Genomic DNA, 25,765 nt, shown 5'->3' with positions numbered 1-25,765 from the left:
CTTTAAATCAATGGTGGAGAACACGCGGTACTGAGCTATCTGGTTCACCATCTCAGAAATATGAGGCAAAGGATAGGCGTCTAATTGGGTATATAAGTTTATAGTCTGGCTATAATCGACCACAAGTCTTTTCTTTTCATTAGTTTTAACCACCACCACCTGGGCATGCCACGGGCTATTACTGTGTTCGATGATTCCCTCCTGTTGAAGCCTGTCCACTTCCTCTTTTATAAATGTTTTATCTTCTGAACTATACCGTCGACTCTTAGTCGCTATAGGTCTACAATTAGGAGCAAGGTTTGCGAACAAAGAAGGCGGACTTACTTTTAAGGTAGAAAGGCCGCAGACTGTGAGTGGAGGCTGATATCCACCATACTTAAGGGTAACGCTCTCATGCTGACACTGGAAGTCCAGGCCTAAAATTAAGTTCACACACAACTGAGGTAATATGAGGAGTTTAAAGTCCTTATACTCCGTATCCTTAACGGTCAATGTGACTTTACAATATCCAGTTACCTCCGAAGTAAGGGACTTGGACGCCATCACAATTTCACTTCGAGTAGGATACACCTTCAATGAACATGAGTTAACAAGATTGGGGGTGTATAAAACTTTCAGTACTGCCACAGTTTATCAAACACCCAGTAGGACGACCATTAATCTTGATGTCCATCATAGATTTCGACAAGGAACACGGTATGGTCTGCTCAACCGTAGCCGAGGCTAGAGTAAAATGATGGGCGGCAGCAGAGAAGACATCGGGTACAGGATTACCCTTACACGCTTTACTAAAATGTCCCCGTTTCTTACATTTAAAACAGGTAGCCTCTCTGGATGGGCATCTTTGCCTGGGGTGTTTAGATTGGCCACAAAAATAACACTTAGACCCATGGGGTACAGCCGCAACAATAGGATTAAGTGGAGGCTCCATTGGTGTTATGGATGCCTCCATACTCGGAACACACGAGGCTGAGAGAGACGCATGGGCTGATGCATACACTTCTAAATTCTTCTGGGCTACATCTAACGATCGAGCAGTAGCGACGACCGTTTTTAAAACTAACGAGTCGTTCTCGAGGAGTCTCTGTCTAATATAATTAGATCGGAGGCCAGATATGAAAGAATTGCGGATGGCTTCTTCCTGATACACTATGGCAGAGACAGCCTTGTAGTTGCAATCCTTAGCCAAAGCCTTAAGGTCCTGCAGGAAATCGTCCAGAGATTCCTCGGGTAATTGCCTGCGAGTAGGCAAAAGATACCTGGCGTATACTTCGTTAACCGACTTAAGGTACTGGGCCTTAAGGGCTGCGAGGGACTCTTCATATGTAGTAATATCTTCAATTATCGAGTAAGTTTGATGACTTACCAAGTTGGTTGGAAGACCCAACTTGTTAACCGTCGAATCGACCGATGTGATGAACTGTTCAAAACATCAAAGCAATGCGTAAATTTCTTCGACGCGTCTGCCGAATGGGGATCGATATCCAGACGCTCTGGTTTCAAAAATCGATCCATCTTCCAAAAGTTGTTACTTAATAAAATTGATGTGCCAAATAACTGCCTGAATCCATGAGGTTAAAGCTTAAGACTAAAGGCTTTTATTAAGTAAGAACATGGCATCAAGTTAACACAGTCATCACCGACCCAGCCCTTGGTATAACATTCCAGAAGAGGGGCGGGGCTAGGGAGGAGCATTAGTGGTTACACCGGTGGAACATTCCAGACATTAACAAGTACAACAACAACAACAACAACAATACAAATGCCAGAACACAGAGTTATTTCATCACAGTGTGCATCAATGCAAAAAGTAGCGCCGTAATCTCAAGTCAGGTCCTGATCAAACAGCAGAATGTTCTGAAGCTAAGTGCTTCCAGACCCCTTCAGGAGGCCATTTTACACTACTTGAGCTTGGCAAAGCACTGTATGACAAACAACTCCAATCAGGTGTAATGTTGGATTTAAAAACTGGTCAGGCCATCCATTGGATCTCCTCGGCCTTTTATAAACTTAGTACTGAATCTTTTTATTGTTATGATAAAACAGATATTGCTGCGTTCTACTACCACTAAAAATATAACCACGAGGAGGTGGGCAGAGCACTACACGTGTGTAAGCATGCACTCGCGCACCTCACCAACACACTGTTATTCACAGTTCATAACCTGGACTTGCCAGCCACATTTTGCACTCTATAGCTATTGGTCTTAGGCCAGTAGTGCATTATATCTGCAGCCTTTAGTGTCCCTAGATTTTATATTACATACGAATATACGAATTAGAAGCAGGATTAGGCCACCCGGCCCCTCGAGCCTGCTCCACCATTCAATAAGATCGTGGCTGATCTGATTGCTCCACATTCCCGCCTACCCCATTCTCAAAGATTAGTTCCAGTATCAGTTTTAATGAGGTGAGCAGTTTTGGTTTCATGTTAACATTCGGATGCCAATTGCATACAGACAAATTGTAACACAAGATCCCATGGCACCGGATGAGCAGTGTGTGTCCTGACGACTACAGCAAAAAAAGTTGCAACACTAAAGCTACTTTTATACTGACCTTAGAGGAGTGCTAGTGCCGCTGGCACCCGGCAATGCAGATTTTATGCAGCCAAGGGCAACTCTAATGTAAACTTGCTATGTCCAGCTGCCAGGAACACCCAGTAAAAGCAGCCTGGGGGCTGGGGTTTGCGAATCTGGCTAGTTTACATTGGAATTACCTCCAGGACCTACACTGTCAGTAACTGGCAGCAATAACACTCTCAGCATAAATGCAAGTTTATAAAAATAGTATGTAAAGCACAGAGCAATCTTGTGCTGTCCCTCTCGCTTTAACAAAAGAGTTCCTTTATGGTACCACTCAATATTCAGGATGCCTGAGGTGCCTAGTGGAAGTCGATCAGGTAAGTTTAAGCTCATGTTAAAATGATTTGAATTTAGAATGATAGAATAAGCAAAATCATTCATCAAACTTTGCATTAAACTAACATAGAAGGTTATTTACACCTTTGTTTGAATGAAGAGTTTTGTGGAGTACATTCAATGGTGTAATGTCATTTAATCCTATTTGATCATATCATTTTCACCAATTTCCTGGAGGAAATTATCTCAGGTAGTGTCATTTGAATTGAGCGTCCTCTCTCAATTTGGGCTGTCACTCAACGTGTCCAGATCAATGACTTCTCCATGTATAATCCTACCTCCCCTTACTAGTAATCTCTCATAGAAACATAGAAGATAGGAGCAGGAGTAGGCCATTCGGCCCCTTGAACCTGCTCCGCCATTTAATGCAATCATGGCTGATCATCCAAATTCAGTACCCTGTCCCTGCTTTCTCCCCATATCCCTTGATCCCTTCAGCCTTCAGAAATATATCCAACTCCTTCTTGAATATATTTAATGAATTGGCCTCAACTGCCCTCTGTGGTAGAGAATTCCACAGGTTCACCACTCTCTGGGTGAAGAAATTCCTCCTCATCTCTGTCCTAAATGGCTTACCCCTTATCCTTAGACTGTGATCCCTGGTTCTGGACTCCCCCGCCATCGGGAACATCCTTCCTGCATCTAGTCTGTCTAGTCCTGTTAGAATTTTATAAGTTTCAATGAGATCCCCTCTCATTCTTCTAAACTCTAGTGAATATAAGCCTAATCGACTCAATCTCTCTTCATACGTCATCCCTGCCATCCCAGGTATCAGTCTGGTGAATCTTCGCTGCGCTCCCTCCATGGCAAGGCTATCCTTCCTCAGATAAGGCGACTAACACTGCACACAATACTCAAGATGTGGTCTCACCAAGGCCCTGTACAACTGCAGCAAGACATCCTTGCTCCTGTACTCGAATCCTCTCGCTATGAAGCCTTCTTAACCACCTGCTGCACCTGCATGCTTACCTTCAGCGACTGGTGCACAAGGACACCCAGGTCTCGTTGCACTTCCCCTTCTCCCAATCTATTACCGTTCAGATAATAATCTGTCTTCCTGTTTTTGCCACCAAAGTGGATAACCTCGCATTTATCCACATTATACTGCATCTGCCATGCATCTGCCCAATCACCCAACCTGTCCAAATCATACTGGAGTTTCTCTGCATCCTCCTCACAGCACACATGCCCACCCAGCTTTGTTTCATCTGCAAACTTGGAGATATTACATCTAGTTCTCTTGTCTAGATCATTAATATATATTGTGAATAGCTGGGGTCCTAGGACCGATCCCTGCAGTACCCCACTAGTCACTGCCTGCCACTCGGAAAAAGACCCGTTTATTCCAACTCTTTGCTTCCTGCCTGCCAACCAGTTCTCTATCCAAGTCAGTACCTTACCCCCAATCCCATGTGCTTTAACTTTGCATGCCAATCTCTTATGCGGGACCTTATTGAAAGCCTTCTGAAAGTCCAAATACACCATATCCACTGGTTCTCCCTTAATTATTCTACCAGTTACATCCTCAAAAAATTCCAGTAGATTAGTCAAGCATGATTTACCGTTTGTAAATTTATGTTGACTTTGTCCGATCCTGTCACTGTTTTCCAAGTGCTCTGCTATTACATCTTTTATAATGGACTCTAGCATTTTCCCCACTACCGATGTCAGGCTTACCAGTCTATAATTCCCCGTTTTCTCTCTGCCACCTTTTTTAAATAGTGGGGTTACATTAGCTACCCTCCAGTCCATGGGAACTATTCCAGAGTCTATAGAATTTTGGAAGATGACCAGCAATGCATCTACTATTTCTAGGGCCACTTCCTTAAGTACCCTAGGATGTAGATTATCAGGCCCTGGGGATTTATCGGCCTTCAATCCCGTCAATTTCCCTAACACCATTTCCTTACAAAGACTGATTTCATTCTATTCCTCCCTCTCATTAGACCCTATGGGGGAAAAATTCAGTTGATTGCGCCTTCCATTAGCGCCTTTAGAGGGCGCCAATTGGGGCGCAAAGCAACTAGAGGCCAAGCACGGCGATGTTTGTGCCGCTCGTGAAATTAACTAGACATTTTGCGGCAGCACTAAACACTGCCGCCACGATGTCCTGCGCCGCCAGATTGTGATGTCATTCGAGTGCGCAACGCCCCGTTAGCGCCCCAGACCAGATATTGAGTGGCGCCCCCTGCCTTACCGCCTGCCGCTAGCAACGACAGGTTGAGGGGAGCGTTATGCTGTCAGAAAGGGACTAGGGGAGCGCTATTTAAAGGCGACCGCTTCCTGCCTTTCTTTGTCGGTGACATTTTTGCACCACGCATTCAGAGAGAGAGAGAGACTTCTGGAGAGATTCAACGCTGTGTGAAGGAGTTTTGAGTACTGAGCAGCACTTTGCAGAGTTTATTTTGATTTGCCCTTCCTTGCTTCACCAGCACTCTAAGGTAGTGCCTCATACCTCAGCCTTTGTGCCTTAAGAGAGATGTGAAGCACCTGATAGGGCGCTCCAATCACCTCCAGGGGCGATAAAAGCCAAGTTTGCTGTCGGAGGCGATAATTAGCGCCAGGCGCTAAACATTGCGCACGGCCGATAACGGCGCCCCAAATGGGGCGATACCGAATTTTTCCCCCTATGTTCCCCGAAATCTCTGGCAGGTTATTTGTGTCCTCCTTTGTGAAGACAGAACCAAAGTATGTAGTTAATTGGTCTGACATTTCTTTGTTCCTCATTATAAATTCCCCGATTCTGACTGCAAGGGACCTACGCTTGACTTCACCAATCTTTTTCTCTTCACATATCTATAGAAGCTTCTACAGTCAGTTTTTATGTTCCCTGCAAGCTTTCCCCTCTTAATTAATCCCTTTGTCCTCCTTTGCTGAATCCTAAACTGCTCCTAATCCTCAGTTTTGCTGCTTTTTCTGGCCAATTTATATGTCCTCTCCTTGGATCATATGCTATCCCTAATTTCCCTTGTTAGCCACGGCTGAGTCACCTTTTTTGTTTTACTTTTATGCCAAACAGGGATGAACAAATTCTGTAGTTCATCCATGCGATCTTTAAATGTTTGCCATTGCCTATCCTCCGTCAACCCTTTAAGTAATGTTACCCAATCCATCCTACCCAACTCGTGCCTCATACCATCGTAGTTTCCTTTATTTAAATTCAGGACCTTAGTCTCTGAGTCAACAACTTCACTCTCCATCTTAATGAAGAATTCTATCATATTATGATCGCTCCGCCCCAAGGGGCCTCGCACAACAAGATTGCTAATTAATCCTTTCTCATTACATAATACCCAGTCTAAGATGGCCTGATCTCTAGTTGGTTCCTCAACATATTGGTCCAGGAAACCATCCCGTATACACTCCAGGAATTCCTCCTCCACAGTATTGTTACTAATTTGGTTAGCCCAATCTATATGTAGATTAAAGTCACCCACGATAACTGCTGTGCCCTTATTGCACGCGTCTCTAATTTCCCGTTTAATGCCATTCCCAACCTCAGCATTACTGTTTGGGGGTCTGTATTCAACTCCCACTAACGTTTTCTGCCCCTTGGTATTTCTCAGCTCTAACCACACAGATTCCACATCATCAGGGCTAATATCCATCCTTACTATTTTGTTAATCTCCTCTTTAACCAGCAATGCTACCCCACCTCCTTTTCCTTTTTGCCTGTTCTTCCTGAATATTGAATACCCCTGGATGTTGAGTTCCCAGCCTTGGTCACCCTGGAGCCATGTCTCCATAATTCCAATTACATCATATCCGTTTACATCTATTTGCGCAGCTAATTCATCCATCTTATTACGAATGCTCCTCGCATTAAGACACAAAGGCCTAGAAATTGGGTTCTGGTCTTGCCAGGGCTGTAGCGCCAGAAAGTTTGCGCCAGCGGTAATGCGGCAGCGCCCGACGAAAATTCGGGTGCGCCGGGCCCAGACGGCGGCGGGCGCTAAAACCCTCCTTTAGCGCCTCAAAACGGGCGTGAACTTGGGTTTCCCGGCGCTAATCCCCCGCTGCGGCACCCGATGCGGTGCGGCAGGCGGGGGAACTGCAGGCCTCCTCCTCCTGTTAAGGAGGAGCTGCCTGCAGCCGACAACTGTCCGGCGGATTGACCCGACATCTGAGCCCGGCACCTCGGGGAAGTGCCGGGCTCGCATGAGGCACTGATCAGGGCCGCGGGGGGGGAATGCAGGAGTCCGGGAAGGGAGGTGCGGGCAGGCGGCCGCCGGGAACGCGGCCGGCCGCCGCTCCACCTTTATGCGCCGGCGCACACTGGGGGAAGACTCTGTTGCCAGAGTCTTAGTTGCGCCTGCCACGGGCGAGGCGGGCGCAACTGAATTTCGGCTTGGGGCCGGGTTACCACGGCAACCGGGACGCTGCGCACACCGATGACGTCATCGGTGCTGGCGCAGCGCTACCGGTCTACCGCCGCGGAAGGGCCCCAGGCAATTTAGGAACCGGCGCCAATTGCAGCGCTAGGCCCTCTAGTGCCGCAAAATCGGTGCTAAAGGCACTGAATTTCTAGGCCAAAGCCTTCAGGCTTGTTTTTTAACACTCTTAGTCCTTTTAGAATTATTACTTACTGTAGCCCTGTTTGATTTACACCCATGATTTCTCTGCCTTCCACTTTTGCTTTTCTCCTTCCTGTCTTTTGTTTCTATCCTTGCTTCCCTTTCCTCTGTCTCCCTGCACAGGTTCCCACCGCCCTGCCATTTTAGTTTAAACCCTCCCCAACAGCACTAGCAAACACTCCCTCTAGGACATCGGTCCCGGTCCCGCCCAGGTGCAAACCATCCAGTTTGTACTGATCCCACCTCCCCCAGAACCGGTTCCAATGTCCCATCATTGTACCTATATGCACCACGACAACTGGTTGTTCACCCTCCCCCTCCAGAATGCCCTGCAGCCGCCCTGAGACATCCTTGACCCTTGCACCAGGGAGGCAACATACCATCCTGGAGTCTCGTTTGCGGCCGCAGAAACGCCTATCTGTTCCCCTTACAATAGAATCCCCTATCACTATAGCTCTCCCACTCTTTTTCCTCCCGTCCTGTGCAGCAGAACCACCCATGGTGCCAGGAAGTTGGCTGCTGCTGCCTTCCCCCGATAAGCCATCTCCCTCAACAATATCCAAAGTGTATTTGTTTGAGAGGGGGATGGCCACAGGAAACCCCTCCACTACCTGCCTGCGCCTACTACTCTGCCTGGTGGTCACCCATTCCCTTCCTGCCTGTGCAGCCTTTACCTGCGGTGTGACCAACTCCCTAAATGTGCTATCCACGATGTCCTCAGCATCGCAAATGCTCCAGTATGTATCCATTCGCAGCTCCAGCGCTGCAATGCGGTCTGTCAGTAGCTGCAGCTGGATACACTTCCCGCACACATATTGGACATATACAATGTTACTCCATAAGTCTTACACCTGTTCAGCATAAACTGTGCCTTCACCTCTTCCAATGAAATACATCCCTGCTGATAGCTTTCTAGTTTCTTACTCAACTACATGATTTACATGTTTTAAATTATCTTTAAAAATCTGAAATACAAACTATTTTAATAAGTACTAGTGCATCTCCCATGACATTGCTCATGAGTAGTGTGGAGTATAGTCGTGAGGTTTAGCTTCTAAGAGGGAGCTGCGCCTGTCCCTTTAAGAGCACTCCCTATGGGGAAGTGGCCTACATAGGCAAATCCAAGTAATTGTAGCTGCGCCTATATTCCTGAGGTGCTTGAAGTAGCTGCTTGTATAAATTTCAGGCTCCAGCTCATTAGAACACAGCATTTCCTGACTGGCCTTCTTTCTCTTTTTAAGATTGTTTAGCATTTGTACCAAACTGTGACATCTGGGTAGTGATGGACTAGCCATAAAATCTTTATATAATAGAGGTGTAGGCCCCGATATTTACGGGGAGGTGGGGAGGGCGCGGGGAAAACCGGGCAAGCCTGGGGATGCGGAGGTCCTGCCGAATTTAATGCCAGGACCTCAATTATTTTCTTCCGTTTCCCACCTGGCAGCCAGCCAAATTGACAGGCTGGCCGACAGCCGGGCGGTAAAACCAGTGGGAAGAGACCACAGCCTCGGATCCTTAGGGACTGACCCCAGCAATTGGGAGGGAGGAAGGGAGCGAGAGATTGGGGCTTGGTGGGCGGTGGGGGGGGGGGCGGAAAGAGAGCGGCAATTGGGGGGGCCAGAGATCGGGGCTTGGTAAGAGGCGGGGAAGAACAGTAATTGGGAGGGAGGGAGCCACAGATCAAAGCTGATGGTGGAGAGGGAAAGGTCGACGATCGTGGCGGGGGGCGGGGGGGGGAGGGGCGGGGAGAGAGGCCGTAATTGGTTGAGGAGCCGGGGGGTGCACTCCTACTCCTCCTGGCCCACAAGTAGTGGTGTAAAAGGCACTTACCTTCTTGAGCCGGTAGCTCCCGCCTCCCTTTCACTGCCGGGTTTCCTGAGCCCTGGGAAATCCGCATGGCAACTGTTAAATTTAAATCAGGCTCCCAATTCCACTGTGGAATATTAGTGAAGTGTCTCGCCTTGCGCGGCTGGAAACCCGCCACCGTGAAAACGGCAACAGGCGCATATGCGGCAGATTGGGGACATGCTCCCCATTTAAAATGTTGAACCCCTCTCCCACCTGTCATGGTCGGGGTTAATATCGAGGCCATAATTACAATGAACTCTGTAGGATTTATTTGTGAAAGTAAATGATCAGAATCAGATTTCTGTTAGTGACAATTCTGGTATCTCAGTGCTCTGTTATCAAAAAATACTTTTAGAGCTGTTCAAGTAAGGGAGTAACTGCAGACACAATGGACTTGAATTTCTGCGTGGTTGACCTGATCTCCTGCCGTTACTTCAGCAGAAACCCCATGACAAGTGGCATAAGTGGGTATTTTCAGCTATTTATGACATTTATGCAGGGGGACAGGTCTGCGGATCCCCTGCTGAAGTTATGGTGGGAGATCGGGATAATCCCTGTGGACATGCAGCCAACATTTGCTTTTACAAATGTAGATGAAATATCTCCAGTTCGTTAAAACACAGATAAAGTAACTTAATCCTGCGTTTCCCTTATTGAATAAGCATAGTTTAATTCAATTAATGGAAATCCTGATTAATTATGTATACAGAATAAAAGAAAAACTGTTCATTTTACTCACACTCTACAATTGTCAGGCCAGATACAATAACAAAAGCAATAATCAGGCTATTACATCTGTGCATGGTCCATGGACTTTACAGGAAATGGGGTTAATTTGCAAGGGCATTTCCAAACCAGTATATATCAGAAATAATGGAAACGTGTCCGCTAGGAGTATATATTGGGAATTCACCCCACGAGTTTTCATCTATTTCCATTCATTGTAACCTGGGTTGGCGGAGAAGGCAAATCAAGCAGGGAGCTGATCTGGTGGACTTCCACAATTTTCTGGTGGCGGTCATGTCAATTGTATACAACATCTTTCCAAATATGGACAGGCATATTATAATAAAGAAATAAAAAAAGAATTTGCATTTATATAACACCTTTCACAACCTCAGACATCCCAAAGCACTTTACAGTCAATTAAGTACTTTTGAAGTGTAGCCACTGTTGTAATGTAGGAAAATACAGCAGCCAATTTGCGCACGGCAAGGTCTCACATACAGCAATGAGAAAAATGACCAGATAATCTGTTTTAGTGGTGTTGACGGAGATACAAATACTGGCCAAGACACCGAGAGAAATCCTCTGCTCCTCTTTATTTGCTCCCACAGTCTAATAGTGCATCTGAGAGGGCAGATAGGGTCTTGTATTAACATCTTATCTGAAAGTGCAGCATTTCTTCAGTACTGCACTGAAGTGTCAGTCTAGATTATGCGCTCAAGACTCTGGAGTGGGGCTTGAACTCACAACCTTTTGAGTCTGAGATGATAGTACTACCACTGAGCCAAGGCTGACATCGTAAAAGGCTTTATTTTTTTCATAGCCCTTCTGTATTTATATTGAGATTGAGGATAGTTAAATTGATTTGATGGTTAAACATTAAAGTTATACGAAAAGGTAAGGATTCAATTACTCTATATTGCATTAGAAGTCTATAGTTTCTTTAAGGTATCATATGCACTCTGCCAGTGCAACTGTAATTGTGTTAGTTGTTTATACTGCATACTTAGGGAATAATGAGGCTTCCTCTTAAATATAAAAAACTTTAGGATGATTTCTGTTCCAGTTTTAAATCCAGTTTTAAAATAACCAATGCGGGGCTGACCACCAAGTTAATCAACTTGTAAGCGATGCCATGAAATGGTAGAATACAGGTTTGCAGCCACATTTTGCCACATAGCGAGATTTCCCATCTCAGCAGAACCATCAGAGGAAGTGCTAATTGAGGGAGGGCAGATGCTCCCCACAACAGAAGGAGAAGAAAAATCAGAGTGAATCAACCAATCCTATTCTTGCCCTTCACAAAGTAGCTGTGTACAGAGCTGCGTTGGCAGAGACCGACCAGAAATCACTCTCCTGCTCGCTCATTTGGGTCTGGTGCAAGAGGAGTGGGGATTAAAAACAATTTCTAATATAATCATGGAGGAAGACAATAATTAGTATTAATTCCACAAAGTTCTTCATAGACAGAGTGATCAGTACCTGGAATAGACTTTTGGACAGGGTAGTGAAGGCCACAAACCTGGATGCTGTGATTGGAGCCTACTTAGTCTGGATGAATGAACTGCAATGGGTTGAATGGCCTACCTCACCCATATTAATCTTGTAAAGTTTTATGTATTTTTTCTTTTATTATATTTTATATCCTTGCTAAATTTATCACTACCCTGTGAAAGACACTGACTACTTGCTGCGGTACAGGTCCTCAGGTGGAGGGGAACCGATGCCTCAATCAAGTGGTCATTCTTCACATGTGAGCCTTGGCGGTGAGTGCCAGCAAATTATGGAAAATATCATAACTGAGCACAATCTTGTCCTCAGCTGTTGTCTACACATGTGCATTTGTAGCAAGGATTACTGGATAATGATCAGCAACAGGAACTGTGGATGACTTTCCCCTCCCTAACCCAGGGACAGCGTGAGCAATTGTTGCCACCCAACTGAGATCAACAAATTGAACTTGTGACCTTTTTGGTCTACGTGGCTCAATGACTCATTCTGTAAACTTGCCATTGGGGGATTTTGTACATTTTTTTTTTAAGTATGCCTTATTCCTGGTGGTTTCACTAATACAGGGGCCAATTTTCACCTCTGCCCCCATGCAGGCAGGAATGGGGTGGTAGCACGATCAAAATGGCAGTGCCACACTTACTGCTCAGTTCCTGCCAACGTCCAGATTTCCGCAATATTGGTGCGGACTGGAAGCAGGCAGGAGCTTTATTAGCCCATTCAAATTGGAATCCAATGACATCAATATCACCCTGAGGCAAGTTCGAGGTATCAGCGGGCAGAGCGTGCACCGTGCTCACTCCACCCACTGGTACTTGGCATTGGGAAGCACTAACTAGTGGTCCTTAAAGTGATTGCTGCAGGTTGCTCAAACTAAAAAGTTTAAAGAGAGGTTGTCGGGATCTGGAACGCTCTACCTGAAAAGGTGGTGGAAGCTGATTCCATAAATAATTTTTAAAGTGAGTTGAACAGGTAATTGAGGATGAGGAACTTACAGGGTTACGGACAAAAACAGGGGATGTGGGACTAAGCGCGACTGCTCTTTCAAAGCGTCAGCTCAGGTACAATGGGCCGAATGGCCTCCTTCTGTGCTGTAAGTTTTTGTGATTCTATCAAGTGATTTTTGTAAGATCAGGAGCACCATTAAAGCTCCTCCTAGTCCCACAAAAATCAACTCCACTCATTTCCCGCCTTCCACAGCCCTCCCCCAAGATTACCTCCCGCCCCCTTACTTTGACTTGCTGGGCTGCACAGTGAAGCTGCTGGATTTCCCAGCCCTTCCGATCAGCAGGCTGCTCCAAAAGCGCAAACAGCTGACCGACGGAAAGCTAATGAGGCCCAAAGCATGAAAATGGTTCTGGCCTTAGATCGCTTCCAACAGGTTGGCTCGCGCCAGCATCCTTCCTACCCGATGGTAGCGGTTACGTGAAATTCAACCCCATAGTTCTGAGATCTTCCACAGGGTTACTTTCCCAAGAACTAAAATCATGGATAACAGTCAGATCTCCCTGGGCAACAGGCAGACTTGCAGAACAGACATTTTTCACCCCACCTTCCTCCCCCCCTCCCAAAAAAAAGTGAAATAATGGCCTCATTCTGTAGTATCTAACCCACTGTAAGGGCAGCATACACTTGCACACAATATCGATACTGTAGAATGAGGCTGTACTTCACCATAGTTGGCAGGTCTGGTCCAACAACATCATGCGGCTTACACAAACTCCTATTACACCAACAGTTGCCATCTTAATTGTTGTCAAAAAGAGGTGTTATCTTGCCATCTTTCCATTCAATCAGTATTTCTCCATGTCTTAAAGATGGGGAGCGAGAAGCATCATGTTGGAGTTTGTGTCCCGTTGTCAAGGATGTTTTTTCATCTGCTGAATCAGCAACAATTCCAGCACTTAACTTCTTTTTACTGTTGAGAAGAGTCAAGAAACATATGCTTAGAAGTATTATTGTAAATACGGTTTGTGTTCATTACAAGGTTATTAAGGTAAAGTTTCACCACTTGTGCCTTAAAATCTACAACTAAATTGATTAAAATGACAATGTTAAAATCAGATTACCCTCTTAATACTTAAAATTTCAACTAATCATATAATAAATCCTGTTTATAACAGTGGGAAATAAACAAGTCGCTAGTCTGTAAAAGAAAGTTTATTGTATGCGGTGTTTTCCTTCAACAAAACTGAAACCTGGTTGAGGGAAGACTGAGGGTAGAACTCCTTGTTCTTCTTCAAGTAGCAGCATAGGAGGTGGTGGATGGTATGGCACGACATGACGTAGTGGGCAAAAGAAGCCACCAACGGCTAAAAGCTACATTTGGGGTGGGGTTTTGGAGAAAATGTGGTCCTCAGCAGCTCCCTTACCATCCATTCGCCACTGATTCATGCTTCCCTCTACTCCCTCACTTATATCGCTTACCCTACCCCTTCATCTTCCCTCTGCCATTCGCACCACACAAGTGCCAGGCAATGACTATCTCCAACAAGCGAGCGTCTAACCATCGCCCCTTGACATTCAACGGCATTACCATCACCGAATCCCCCACCATCAACATCCTGGGGATCACCATTGACCAGAAACTTAACTGGTCCAGCCACATAAATACAGTGGCAACAAGAGTAGGGCAGAGGCTGGGTATTCTGCGGCGAGTGTCTCGCCTTCCGACTCCCCAAAGCCTTTCCACCATCTACAGGGCACAAGTCAGGAGTGTGGTTGAATACTCTCCACTTGCCTGGATGAGTGCAGCTCCAACAACACTCAAGAAGCTCGACACCATCCAAGACAAAGCAGCCCACTTGTTTGGCACCCCATCCACCACATTAAACATTCACTCCCTCCACCACCGGTGTACCGTGGCTGCAGTGTGTACCATCTACAAGATGCACAGCAGCAACTTACCAAGGCTTCTTCAGCAGCACCTCTACCACCTAGAAGGACAAGGGCAGCAGGCGCATGGGAACACCACCACCTCCAAGTTCCTCTCCAAGTCGCACACCATCCTGACTTGGAAGTATATCACCGATCCTTCATCTTCGCTGAGTCAAAATCATGGAACTTCCTCCCTAACAGCACTGTGGGAGTACCTTCACCACACGGACAGCAGCTCAAGAAGGTGGCTCACCACCACCTTCTCAAGGGCAATTAGTGATGGGCAATAAATGCTGGCCTTGCCAGCGATGCCCACATCCTATGAATACTGAGCGGGCAGTGTTAAAATCAGCCCTAGAATCTTCGTGGACCATGTTGCTCAGTACCAAACACTCAGATTTAAACAAAAAAATCATTTAATACAAAAATAGAAAAAAAAACAAAAGTTAATATAATTCTATTTACCAAAAAAAGGTATTAACATCATGTGGTAGATAATCCAGGTGTTATACACAAACATTAATCTGAAATGATTTTCCAGCTACATAGGAATCAGCGGTGAAAGAATGATCTAATCCAGGGCAAGCCCAGTATTTTCAGATGCTTTAAATTCCTTTCATTTAATTTTGACTTAAAAAGTACTGATTAACTATGGTTAGTGCTGAGTTTCTTAACATCTACAAGTGGCAGATCTTTGCTTTTGTAACTTACCTTCACAAGAGGACAGAATGCCTTATATTGGGTCAGTTCTCAAGGAGAATATATATATGAGTAAACAAAGCTACAAGATGTGAAAATTCCCTACAGTCACATGTCCTCCCCACACGGCTTGGCAGACTGCTGAAGGGACCACTTCTTTGCCTCCGCCATCTATTCTACTCTATTTGTGGAGATCAGAGTTTTATTCTGTACCACTGGAAGATTTCCAATCCTCAGTTGGGGTGATTGGAATAGAAATGAATTGCTCCTTTATGCAAAATGCATTAAATGCTGAAATGCATCCTGTACCATTAGAATGGGCTTTTTGATTAGGAATGCTGTACAAGTGTTAGTGCTGGAAGATGGACGTTTTCCAGTAATTTTATAAATCTATGCTCCTGGGGCAGATCTTATGGGGGGAGGGGTATATAAGGAATTTGGGTGTGCATTCCCATGATTTTCTATCTATAGTAAACAGAAAATTCATGGGGAGCACAGCCTGTATTCCTGATATGCACTCCCAGCAGAAAAGCTCTATGCCCGGATCAGAAAATCATAAATTTACTACTCTTGTGCCAGTTTGGATACACATAATGGTCAGAAAATCAAGTGCACTGTGAAGGAGAATTTCAACATGCACTTTTGATGGGTGAAGCTCACCGCCGGAAGTGCAAAGTCAGAAGGTGCCAAGTCAGGAGCAGGTTTGTGCCATTGCCCCCCACATTCGGAACTGAGTTGAAAATGCCCAAGGTCATTTCACAAGATTTAACTGTTTAGCATTTCCTTTTTTTTAGAAAAACTTCCTCTCCCTTTCTTAAATCTTTTCTAGAAAGACTGAAAGAACTTGCATTTAAATAGTGCCTTTCACGTCCTCAGGACATTCAAAAGTGCTTCACAGCCAATGAATTACTTTTGCCGTGTAGTCAATGTTGTAGGAAAACACAGCAGTCAATATGCACACAGCAAAGTCCCACAAACAGCAATAAGATAAATGACCAGATCTGTTTTAGTGATGTTGGTGTGGGAGATAAATATTCGACAGGACACCGGGAGAACGCAATTTTTTCGCCTCCTTTTGTTTTTATTGTGATTTCCTGATGAACAGAATTATACATTTTAACCTCGTCTTTGTACGTAAATATTGGAACTAATTTTGTGAGGTTCTGCTCCAGGGGTTGAACCGTTCCACCAGCCAGTATGGTATGGAGATATAGCTGCAAAATTTGTGACTCTGATTTTTCAACCTGTGCCCACCACTAGTGATGCTCTGCACCACTGCCTTGCAAAATTACCCCCCATTGTATAGTCAGCAATTACAGCCTGGATACACACCATTCTCCACTCAATGGTGGTTCCGCCACTTGGAGATGTGGAGCTTCAGCAGCAAATGCTTGTTTTTCTGCAACCCAATTATGGTAGGCACTGAACATTCAGTCCTGAGTGCATGGTGTCGTGACAACCCTCTAGGTAACAACTTCCAACATCTGTCGTGCCCAAAGTTTCCTCATCAGCTAAATGATGGACATCTGCCTTCAGCAGGATGGCGTGACCTGTGCAGGATTGTTTGTGATATCTAGAACATCAAGGTGTCTGGCTGTGTGATAATTTGTCCCCCTCCCTGCTCCAGGACACTAGAGCAAACTGTTGCACTGATGCTGTCACTGTGGTGAGATTAGTTCATCTAGTAGATAAGTCTTTAATTCATAATTAAGAGCTGTCTTAATTACCTTAATTTTCAATCATCTCCGCTCATAATTTTAGCTATGTATAAATAAATTATTTATAAATTTAGCCTTTCAATCAATATAGTTGTTTTGAGATGTAACTATTTTAGAGGACAAACTGAAATTTGGCTATCATGCTGCTTAGTACTGTGGTTGAACAATAATAGCTAGGGATAGACTGCACCACCTTTTTCTGAGATGTTGCATTATTGTTATAACACAAAGACATTTAACCGGTCGACAAACTAATCAGACATGTCTGATATTTGTCTTTATTTCAAACCGACAATTTATGCAAAAGTGCAAAGGATACTCTTCAGTAACAAGGTTCACCATTAATGTTTTCACACTTACTTATTATGAGTGATATTCAGTATCAGTATAATTAGTCCTAGAATCAATGCTATCGCACCCAGAATGAGCGTGGCAATTTTCCAAGTAGTTCCTTAAAGGACAGAGATACATTATGTTAGTAATACCTATATAATTTTAGGAGCACTCTATCTACTGGGTTATAGAAAATATCAATTAATTAGCAAGTGCAGTGAGACAATCTCTGAGAAGAGTATACAATCAATAGACACCAACCTGAACTGCCACTAATTTTCAGGGGAACCTGTCCATATGTGAACAAATGTTTTTTAATCTTAATCATGACAGATATTACCTTCTTAACACTCATGCATATGTACAGGTAGGAAAGTGAGAGTTCAGAAAAAGATAAATCGAAATTTGTATTACAATTTTCTATTTAAAGCTAAATGACTAAGTGAGAAGTACAAAATGTAATGTAGTATTGTCACTTCAAACATAGATGTCTAAATCATTTACATAAAAATACATAGACGTTCCAACATGGAAACAGGCCATTCAGCCCAACCAAGCCACACAAATAAATAGTCCTAATCACATTTACCTGCCCTGTTCACATATCTCTTCAACTTGTTTTCCTTCATCCATCTATCCAATCCAATGTTGACATTGTTTCTGCCTCAACCACAAACCCTGGAAGTGAATTCCACAGCCTCACATCTCTATGTAAAGATGTTTCTCCTGCCCTATGTCCTAAGGGCTAGATTTTCAGTTGCTTGCGCCAGCAGTTAGCGCCTTAAGAGAAGTGATTTCCGGGCGCTATGCGTGTAGCGCCCGGGCGCAGCGCAGTTTGCGCCCCGCCCCAAATTAAGTTGCCCGTTAGCGCCGGCGCAAAGTTTAGCGCCCGCCCGGATGCGCGCGCAGAAAATGACGTCACATCCTCGTGCAACGCCCTTTGGCCGCCCCGATTGCAAACTTCAGTCGGACCGCCCCATTGTGCGGCGGGCGGCCGGAGCGTTTGGAAAAAGGAACGCAACACAACCAGCGCGGGCCCCGGGGGGCGCTAATTAAAGGGAACGTCCTCTCCAGTATAAAGGCCATCCATTATTTCAGAAAACAGTCTTGTGCAACGCATTTCTGGAGACACAACAAGGAGGATAGCTAACTGGTTTCAAGCAGCAAGAGCCAGGTATTTTTGGACTCAGGCAACAGCGCTGCAAGTGGCCATTTGGAAATTAGAGTGTTTGCCAGGATTTGATGGGGGTTGCATGGGGTGCCAACGCGGAGCTGCAGCTCCATGTCCGTAGGGCTCGCAGACGTATTGTGAGAGGGGCAGCCCTGGCTAGAGGCAGAGGGGGCTACAGGCGTCGGCCACGTAGGCCTTACCCAGTCAGGCTATACCGCCAGCAGCGCTCCTACCTAAACATGAGTGCCGCGCGATGTGTTAAAAGGCTCCGATTCCGGAAGGGGGTGATTGCAGAGATCTGCCACCTGCTTCGCCGAGATCTGCGGCCAAAGCTCAGGTGCAGGACGTCTCTGTCGGTGGAAGTGAAGGTGACAGTGGCATTGAACTTCTATGCCACCGGCTCCTTCCAATACGCTGCTGGGGACATAGCAAACATCTCCCAGTACGGCGCGCATCGCTGCATCCGCCAGGTGACCGAAGCACTGTTCAGAAGGAGAAGCCAATTCATCTCCTTCCCCATGGCCCTGGAGAGCCAGCATCAGCGCGCATTGGGATTTTCCAGACTCGGGGAATTCCCCTTGGTGCAGGGCGCCATTGACTGTACGCATGTGGCTTTGCGGGCCCCTCTGGAGCATGGCGAGCAGTATCGCAACAGGAAGGGCTACCATTCTCTGAATGTGCAGCTGGTCTGTGACCACAAGCAGCGCATCATGGCAGTCAATGCCAGCTTCCCAGGCAGCAGCCACGATGCCTTTATCCTGCGGCAGAGTACTGTGCATGACATGTTCCAGGCACAGCCTCCCCCAAGAGGATGGCTACTCGGGGACAAAGGCTATCCTTTGTGCACCTGGCTCATGACCCCGCTCCGCGCGCCCAGGACCGCTGCTGAAGAGGCCTACAACGAGAGCCATCAAACCACCCGCAACATCATCGAGCTAACTATTGGGGTCCTCAAGCAGCGGTTCCGCTGCCTTGATCGCTCCGGAGGAGCTCTCCAGTATTCGCCGGACCGGGTCTCCCAATTTGTGGTGGTTTGCTGCATGCTACACAACCTGGCTATCCGCAGGACTCAGGCACTGCCACCTGACGTTGGACCAGCACCTCAGGAGGAGGAGCAGGAGGAGCATGAGGAGGAGGAGGAGGAGGAGGAGGAGGAGCAGGAGTACGTTCCCAGGAGGGAGCGACCAGGGCCAAGGGCCGCACGACGCCACCTTATTACACGGTACTTCTAAGCCCCCTGTCAGGGAATGGCCAGGGGCCATGAGGGAAGATGAATGCAGCCGCTCCGCAAGCCCTCAGCCGGCGAAGCCAACAAACACTAAGAAGAACAACCATGGAGACTGCATGAATAAAGATAATTTTTTATTAAACAAAAATGAAAAGCCCTTCCCACATGAATCCCCAAAAACAATAAACGGGCCCCACAAAAAGCCCAACAAACGACTCACTCCCACAAACTGGGGAGGAGCCACTCCACCTTTATTGAAACCGGGCCTCAACGTCGGCCTAACGCAAAAAAAAAGCCCTCCAAAAGCACAACCATGGGCAAAATAAAGATGGCCACCGCCATATTAAAGGAAAGCTGGCCACACCCTCTACTGAGTGGCCCGCGAGGGCGAGACCTTGGCCAGCATTTTGCCTCCCCTGCCCTGCCTGCTGCTCCTTCGCAAGCTCTGCCCAGTGGCTGCTGTGAGGCTGGGGGAAGGCGCCTGAGGCTCAGATGCCCTTCCGCCAGATGCCGCTGGGGGGCGGCCTACACGGCGTTTGGGCCTCGAGGGGCCGTCTCCTGAGTGGCGCGCCTGAGCCTGGCCACCATCAGCTGCAGCCGCTTGCCCTTGACGCCCCAGAGGGGGAATGGCGGCGACGGATGGTGCAATGTGGGCCAGCTGGCGTCTGGGATGCGCTGGCTGGTGCTGTGGCGCGGTGGCACTCGGCCGGGCCCGCACTGCAGGATCCGCAGCAATCAGCCGACGGCCGGCTTGCTGGGATGGTCCAGCGCGGCGCCTGCCCTGGCGATGCCTGCCTGAGACAGCGCGTGTGGCAGCAGTGAGTGGCCCTGTGGTCCTGGTGTGCGCGCGCATCACATCCGCCAGGGTCTTGACGGCATCAGTTAGCATGCGGCCAGTCGCGGCAGTTGCTGCCCCGAACTCGCGCACACTGGTCGCCAGCGACTCGATGGCCTCAGGCATGCGCCCCACCACGCTCATGAGCTCCGTGTGGCGCCGGTCCGAGTCGTCGGCCATCTGATCGAGCTTCCGCACCTCCTCCAAAGTGAAGGTGTCCGGACTGGAGTCGCGACTCTCCCGCTGGGGAGGAGGGGGCCGAACTAGGGGACCCTTGCCGCGTTGGTGACGGCGAGTGTGCCGAGCAGCAGCACTCCCCTCTGATCCTTCCCCCCTTTGGGGGGAAGGCCGCGGGCCACGCGCACGGCTGCTGGGTGGCTGGACGCCACTGGTCCCAGAAGCTGCATTGCCCTGCGACAGTTCCTCCAGGCACTCGTCCAGTGAGGAGGTGTCGAGCATTTCCTCCTCTCCTGCGGGACGTGACTGTTCCCCCGAAGGTCCGGCTTGCTCCTCCTCCTCCTCCTGGTTGGAGGTGCTGTCACTGGCAGCCTCAGGGTCCTGGTCGTCACCAGCTGAAAGCAGGAATGCACAAGAGTAGCTTCAGAGTGAGGAGACGGCGTCAGCGAGGGAGTTAGGACTGGTGGGATTCAGCGCATTGGTGGGACAGTGGCAAAGGAGGTAGCTCGGATGGGCCAGTGCGACGCGAGAGGGCCAAAAGGCGAGGTCCTTACCATTGCCGGGCAGTGGAGGGTCGGATACACCGCACGCTGTGGGGACAATCACACGTGCTCCCATGAGCACACACACGCGCTCCTCCAGCCGAGTGAGCTTCTGCAGCTTGGCGCGGCCACCCCTGGCACGGGCCTGGCGATTAAACGCTACTTTAGCCTGCAAGAGAAAGGACGGGCTGTAAGTGCGCAGTGAAGCCCTGATGTAGTGTGCACTGCCTCCCATGGTGGAATAGCTTGGACAGAGTGAAGCCCTGATGTAGTGAGCACTGCCTCCCATGGTGGAATAGCTTGGACAGAGTGAAGCCCTGATGTAGTGTGCACTGCCTCCCATGGTGGAATAGCTTGGCCAAAGTGTAGAGTGCCGAATGGCCATTTGATGCTCATGACTGTCCCAATGCTGCTGGCTGAGGGCTGGCCAAAAGGACTTTCAGGTCCCTTTGCCCATCATGTCAGGTGTACATGCAAGAATGAGGAGGAGACTGGAAAGGCTACTCACCCTCACAATCCTGGTCAGATCGTTGTACTTCTTACGGCATTGTGTGTGGGTCCTGGGGGCCTCGCCGGTGAACGTCACCCTCTGGGCGATCTGCTTCCAGGCTTTGGTGTAGTCGTGGTGGGTTGGATTCCTCCCACTGTCTGGAAACAAGATCTTGCGCCTCACCTCCAGAGCTGTGAGCATGATGTCCAGATCACCCTCTGAGAAGCGCAGGGCACGCTGACGGGCCTTCTCTGGCGTTGCCATGACTCCCTGGGGCTGAGCAGTAGTGTTGAGGCCTCTTTGCAAGGCTGCAGTGTGCAGGGCGTGGCAGCAGACCAATTCGTCCCTTCCCCCTTTAAGAGCTGGTCGGCACCACGGGGTCTGCTGTCAGTGCAAAAATGACCGCACCCGTGCTGCGCCCCGCCTGGGCGCTATCCCTCTGGACCGCCGGCTTAGCGCCTAAAGAGAGTAGTGGAACGCCTCTTTTAGCGCTCCACCAACCTCTTAGGGCGAAGCCACTGAATTCCCGGCAACGGGGCGCTACTTTGGGGCGGGCGCTAACTTCGGGCGGGCGCTAAAGCTAGCGCCCCAAAACTGCCTAAACTGAAAATCTAGCCCTAAATCTCTTACCTTTACTACAGTCTTTTCCTTTTTATAACTAGTCCATTTGATTTTATTCCTCTAGCTAAATTATTTTATCAGTGCAATTTTTATAATGATCTCATGGAAGAGGGGTGGAAAGCATGAGCCTGGGTGGCTGCTCTGGTAGCTGTCATGCAGCCAGACAATTGGAAGGAAAATCAAGCGGTGCTTGGGAACAGGAAGTGAAGGGCAGGACATGACAGAGTCACTGGAGAAATGTACGATGTGGAGGAAGAGACTATAGTCTTGCCTAACTAGGATCAAATATTTTCCAATTTTTCTCTCTTTAATTGTATCTGTATGTTAATGTCATACTGTGTGTGCTTTAATTTTAAATATCAGTTTATTTTGTCACTTGGTTTTATGTTTTCCTAGTTTATTGCTTACACCCCTACCTTTCTCTCTATTACCATTTTTGTAATTTTTCTCATTATTTCTTTTCTTTCTTTTCCCTCTCTCAGACTCGTCACCTTTCACAGTTGAGGGGGCAGACACCAGGTCTACTCATAAAGCTATGTCAATTCCGCTAGGAAGTATGCAAGGCAACACAGGATGACTGGCCTCTGAATTTGTGAAATAGAACATCAGTAACACTAGAATTATTGAAAGCACTTCTGTTCCCACAATCATATAGACACCATTTTTAAAAAGCCATAAATGCACTGACCCTGAATTTGCATGGTGTGCTCTGCCTGTGGAAGTGTAAGGGAGCAGGTGGTGGTAATCTCTGCTTCTGTCTCCAGGTGTATCCAGGGTCAGGGGTGGTCACCTTATCAACATGGTAGGGGTGGATGCTTGTGCCTGGTGGTGGTGGGTGAGAAACATGAATCTGGGTGGGCTGCTTGGCGGAGGCCGCTGAAGGCCCCTCCCCAGCCCCCCAAAAGTGCTGGCACACAGGTGGATCGCCACCTACCCCTCCCCCACCCCCCCACCACTTTATAGGGTGGCCAATCAAATCAGGTAACAATCCAGTTTCTGGGGTTTTCTTGGCCAGGACTCCAGTCTGGAGACCTTGGTAGTCAACACATCCACTGCTGAGATGACCTGTACACCAGGTATGTCCTGATGTCCAGATCACTCGGTGTTAGAGAGGTAGGGGCTGAGGAAATTCCCAAACCCAGCCCCACCGCTCCTACATCATGGGCTTATGTTTGGGGTGGGAAAAGGGTTTGACCCAAACAGGTCTCGATGGAAACTTGTTGCCTCTGCAGATCCCGGTCCCAACTGATTTTTCACCGTTTCCGCTGCTCTTTCAGCCAATCTACACTGGAAGTACGCCATTGCCCCACAGATTTTAGGGCCATTTCCTGAAAGCACATATTTTCTGAAAGCAAATCATTGTCTTACCATCAGTGAATTTGAACCTCACTGTTTTATCATTTTCTGTAGGGTATGTGATGTTTTCAAAAGTAGGGTCGGAAGAGTCAGAGACATAAGTAGTCACAGGGATGTTTGTTGATTTTTCAACATTTTCTGTCTGGGCTTCCGAAACGTCAATATGATTACCTGAAATGAAGACAGTAAACATCAGATTCCATCAACAGCGACCCAAGTTTTTATCTTTACTGCCTGGGCTTAAAGACCCACTTGGGCATAGCACAGGGAGCAAAATTAGGTGGGGCGGATTGCACTCCCATTCATTTATATAGATGGAAAATCGGGTTGTCTTCATTATGAGTATGCAATCCTCCCTGTCCAATTTTACTTTCTGCACTGCACCAAGGCGAAGCTTCACGGTCAAGCACTAAAGATGAAAAACTACTCCTTAGATTCTCAAAGTGTTAGAACTAAAATGGTTGATGGGATGATCGTTTAGCACAGAGAGGGGGCGATTTTTGATTCGGGCGAACATCAGACGGGCGGAGCGATCGCACCGCCTGCTCGATGCCGCCGGCTGTAGGCCTGATCAATTTTGGTGATTGGGCCTTATTATAATAAAACTGGTGAGCTGCTGACAGACAGCTCACTGATCAGGCAGTGCAGGGGTGGGGTGGGGGGGCATAAAATCCAGCGATTCCTCCACAGATCCCAGCCGACAGACACACCTGAAGGGGAGGGGGTGTGGAGGACCTCCTTGGTGAAGTGAAGCCTCCTAATACACTGCTGCTCGCTTAATTGAAGGTAGGAGAATTGCTGTCGGAAGACCCTCGGAGGGTGTTAATGTTAATTATTTAAATTAAAAAATTTAAATTTTATTTAACCATCTTCCTGTTGAGAACCCCGATGGCCCACCTCTTCCCTCTCTGCACATGTTCCCATCTTTCTCACTGCTTTCGCTCCCTCCACCGTAGATCCTGGAGGGCGAGGTCGAGTGCTAGTACAGCCCCCATGATTTTTAGCAAGTGTTGTGTTTGAAGCGTTTCAAAAATAATGAGGGAGTTTTGTACTTGCCAGAACACTCCCTGACACCAAATAACCTTGAAACTACTAAAAAAAAACTCTTGCAGTAGCAGGAATTAGCACACAGCCACTCAAACTACAAAAACCTGTCAGTTGTGAGTGTTTGGTGAGGATGTCTTTAAATAGCGTCACAGGAGCTGGCTTCCTGCCGCTGCACGTCAGCTCAACTTGTTGTTGTTTTCTCCAGCCAGTAAGTTCAATGGTCAAAACGAAGTTGGGAGATCAGGCGTCAAGTGAGCGTTGCACACTCACTGATGTCATGATCTCCGTGATTACGATGTCCCTGGCGATCGACTTTACTGGCAGTGCTACCGGCAAGATGGATATGGTGTGCGATGCTGGAACTGCCATCAGCTGGTGGTAGAGCTCTGAACAGCATTTTAGCACCATCTCGTGGTGCTAATATGTGGCGCTAAACATGCGAATTTCTCCCCCTTATGTTCAGATCCAAAATAACAACAGATTTTTTTCATATCAATTTTTTAACTTGACATAAACTACATCCAAATAAATTTGCAAGAAGAGGTAGGGAAAGGGGGGAAAGGAATGGAGATTTTATAGTGAGTACAGGACTCCTTTCTCACCCAGTACTTATGAAGCCCAACCAGAAAGGCATCACTGCTGGATCTAGTAATCGGAAATGAACCAGAACAGACAAGAGAAGTAAGTGGAGGGGAATATCAAGGTAATAGCGATCACAACATAATACAGTTTAAAATAATGATTGAGAAAGACATAAATAATACAAAGACCAAGTAGTAGATTAGAAAAAAAGCTAGTTTTGAGGGGATGAGAGTGGAACATGGGAAGGTAAACTGGAAAATAATGTTGATAGACAAAGAAATAGAACAGCAATGGGAAACATTTAAAACAGTGATCAATAGAGTTCAGGAAAAATATATTCCTCTTAAAAAACCAAGAACTAGCCAATAAAGGAACACCATGGATGAATAAAGACATAAGGGTTAAATTGAAACTAAACAAAAAGGCATACTCTAGTACATCTATCTATATATATATATATATATAAGAGTATGTCTCTCTGTCTCTCTGTCTGTCTGTCTGTCCGGTTATA

General features: G+C 47.1%; 1 protein-coding gene across 2 annotated transcripts in view; it reads right to left on the bottom strand.

The window, feature by feature from the left end:
• Positions 1 to 1,575: 1,575 nt before the first annotated feature.
• Positions 1,576 to 25,765, bottom strand: part of LOC147123493 (uncharacterized) — a 59,403-nt gene continuing 35,213 nt past the window's right edge. For both annotated transcript variants that reach the window (XM_085973747.1, XM_085973755.1), the window contains exons 4-6: positions 23,638 to 23,796; positions 17,233 to 17,323; positions 1,576 to 13,496 (exon numbers count right to left, since the gene is read on the bottom strand). In XM_085973747.1, the coding sequence (XP_085829873.1) occupies positions 13,325 to 13,496; positions 17,233 to 17,323; positions 23,638 to 23,796 (422 nt within the window). In that variant the 3' untranslated portion in view covers positions 1,576 to 13,324. The remainder of the gene's footprint in view (positions 13,497 to 17,232; positions 17,324 to 23,637; positions 23,797 to 25,765) is intronic.

Source organism: Somniosus microcephalus, chromosome 2 (assembly GCF_052327205.1).
Source record: "Somniosus microcephalus isolate GS21.2 chromosome 2, FLI_Smic_1.0, whole genome shotgun sequence".
Lineage (NCBI taxonomy): Eukaryota > Metazoa > Chordata > Chondrichthyes > Squaliformes > Somniosidae > Somniosus > Somniosus microcephalus.
Note: the sequence above shows the minus strand (reverse complement) of the source record. Positions and strands in the feature narration are given on the sequence as shown.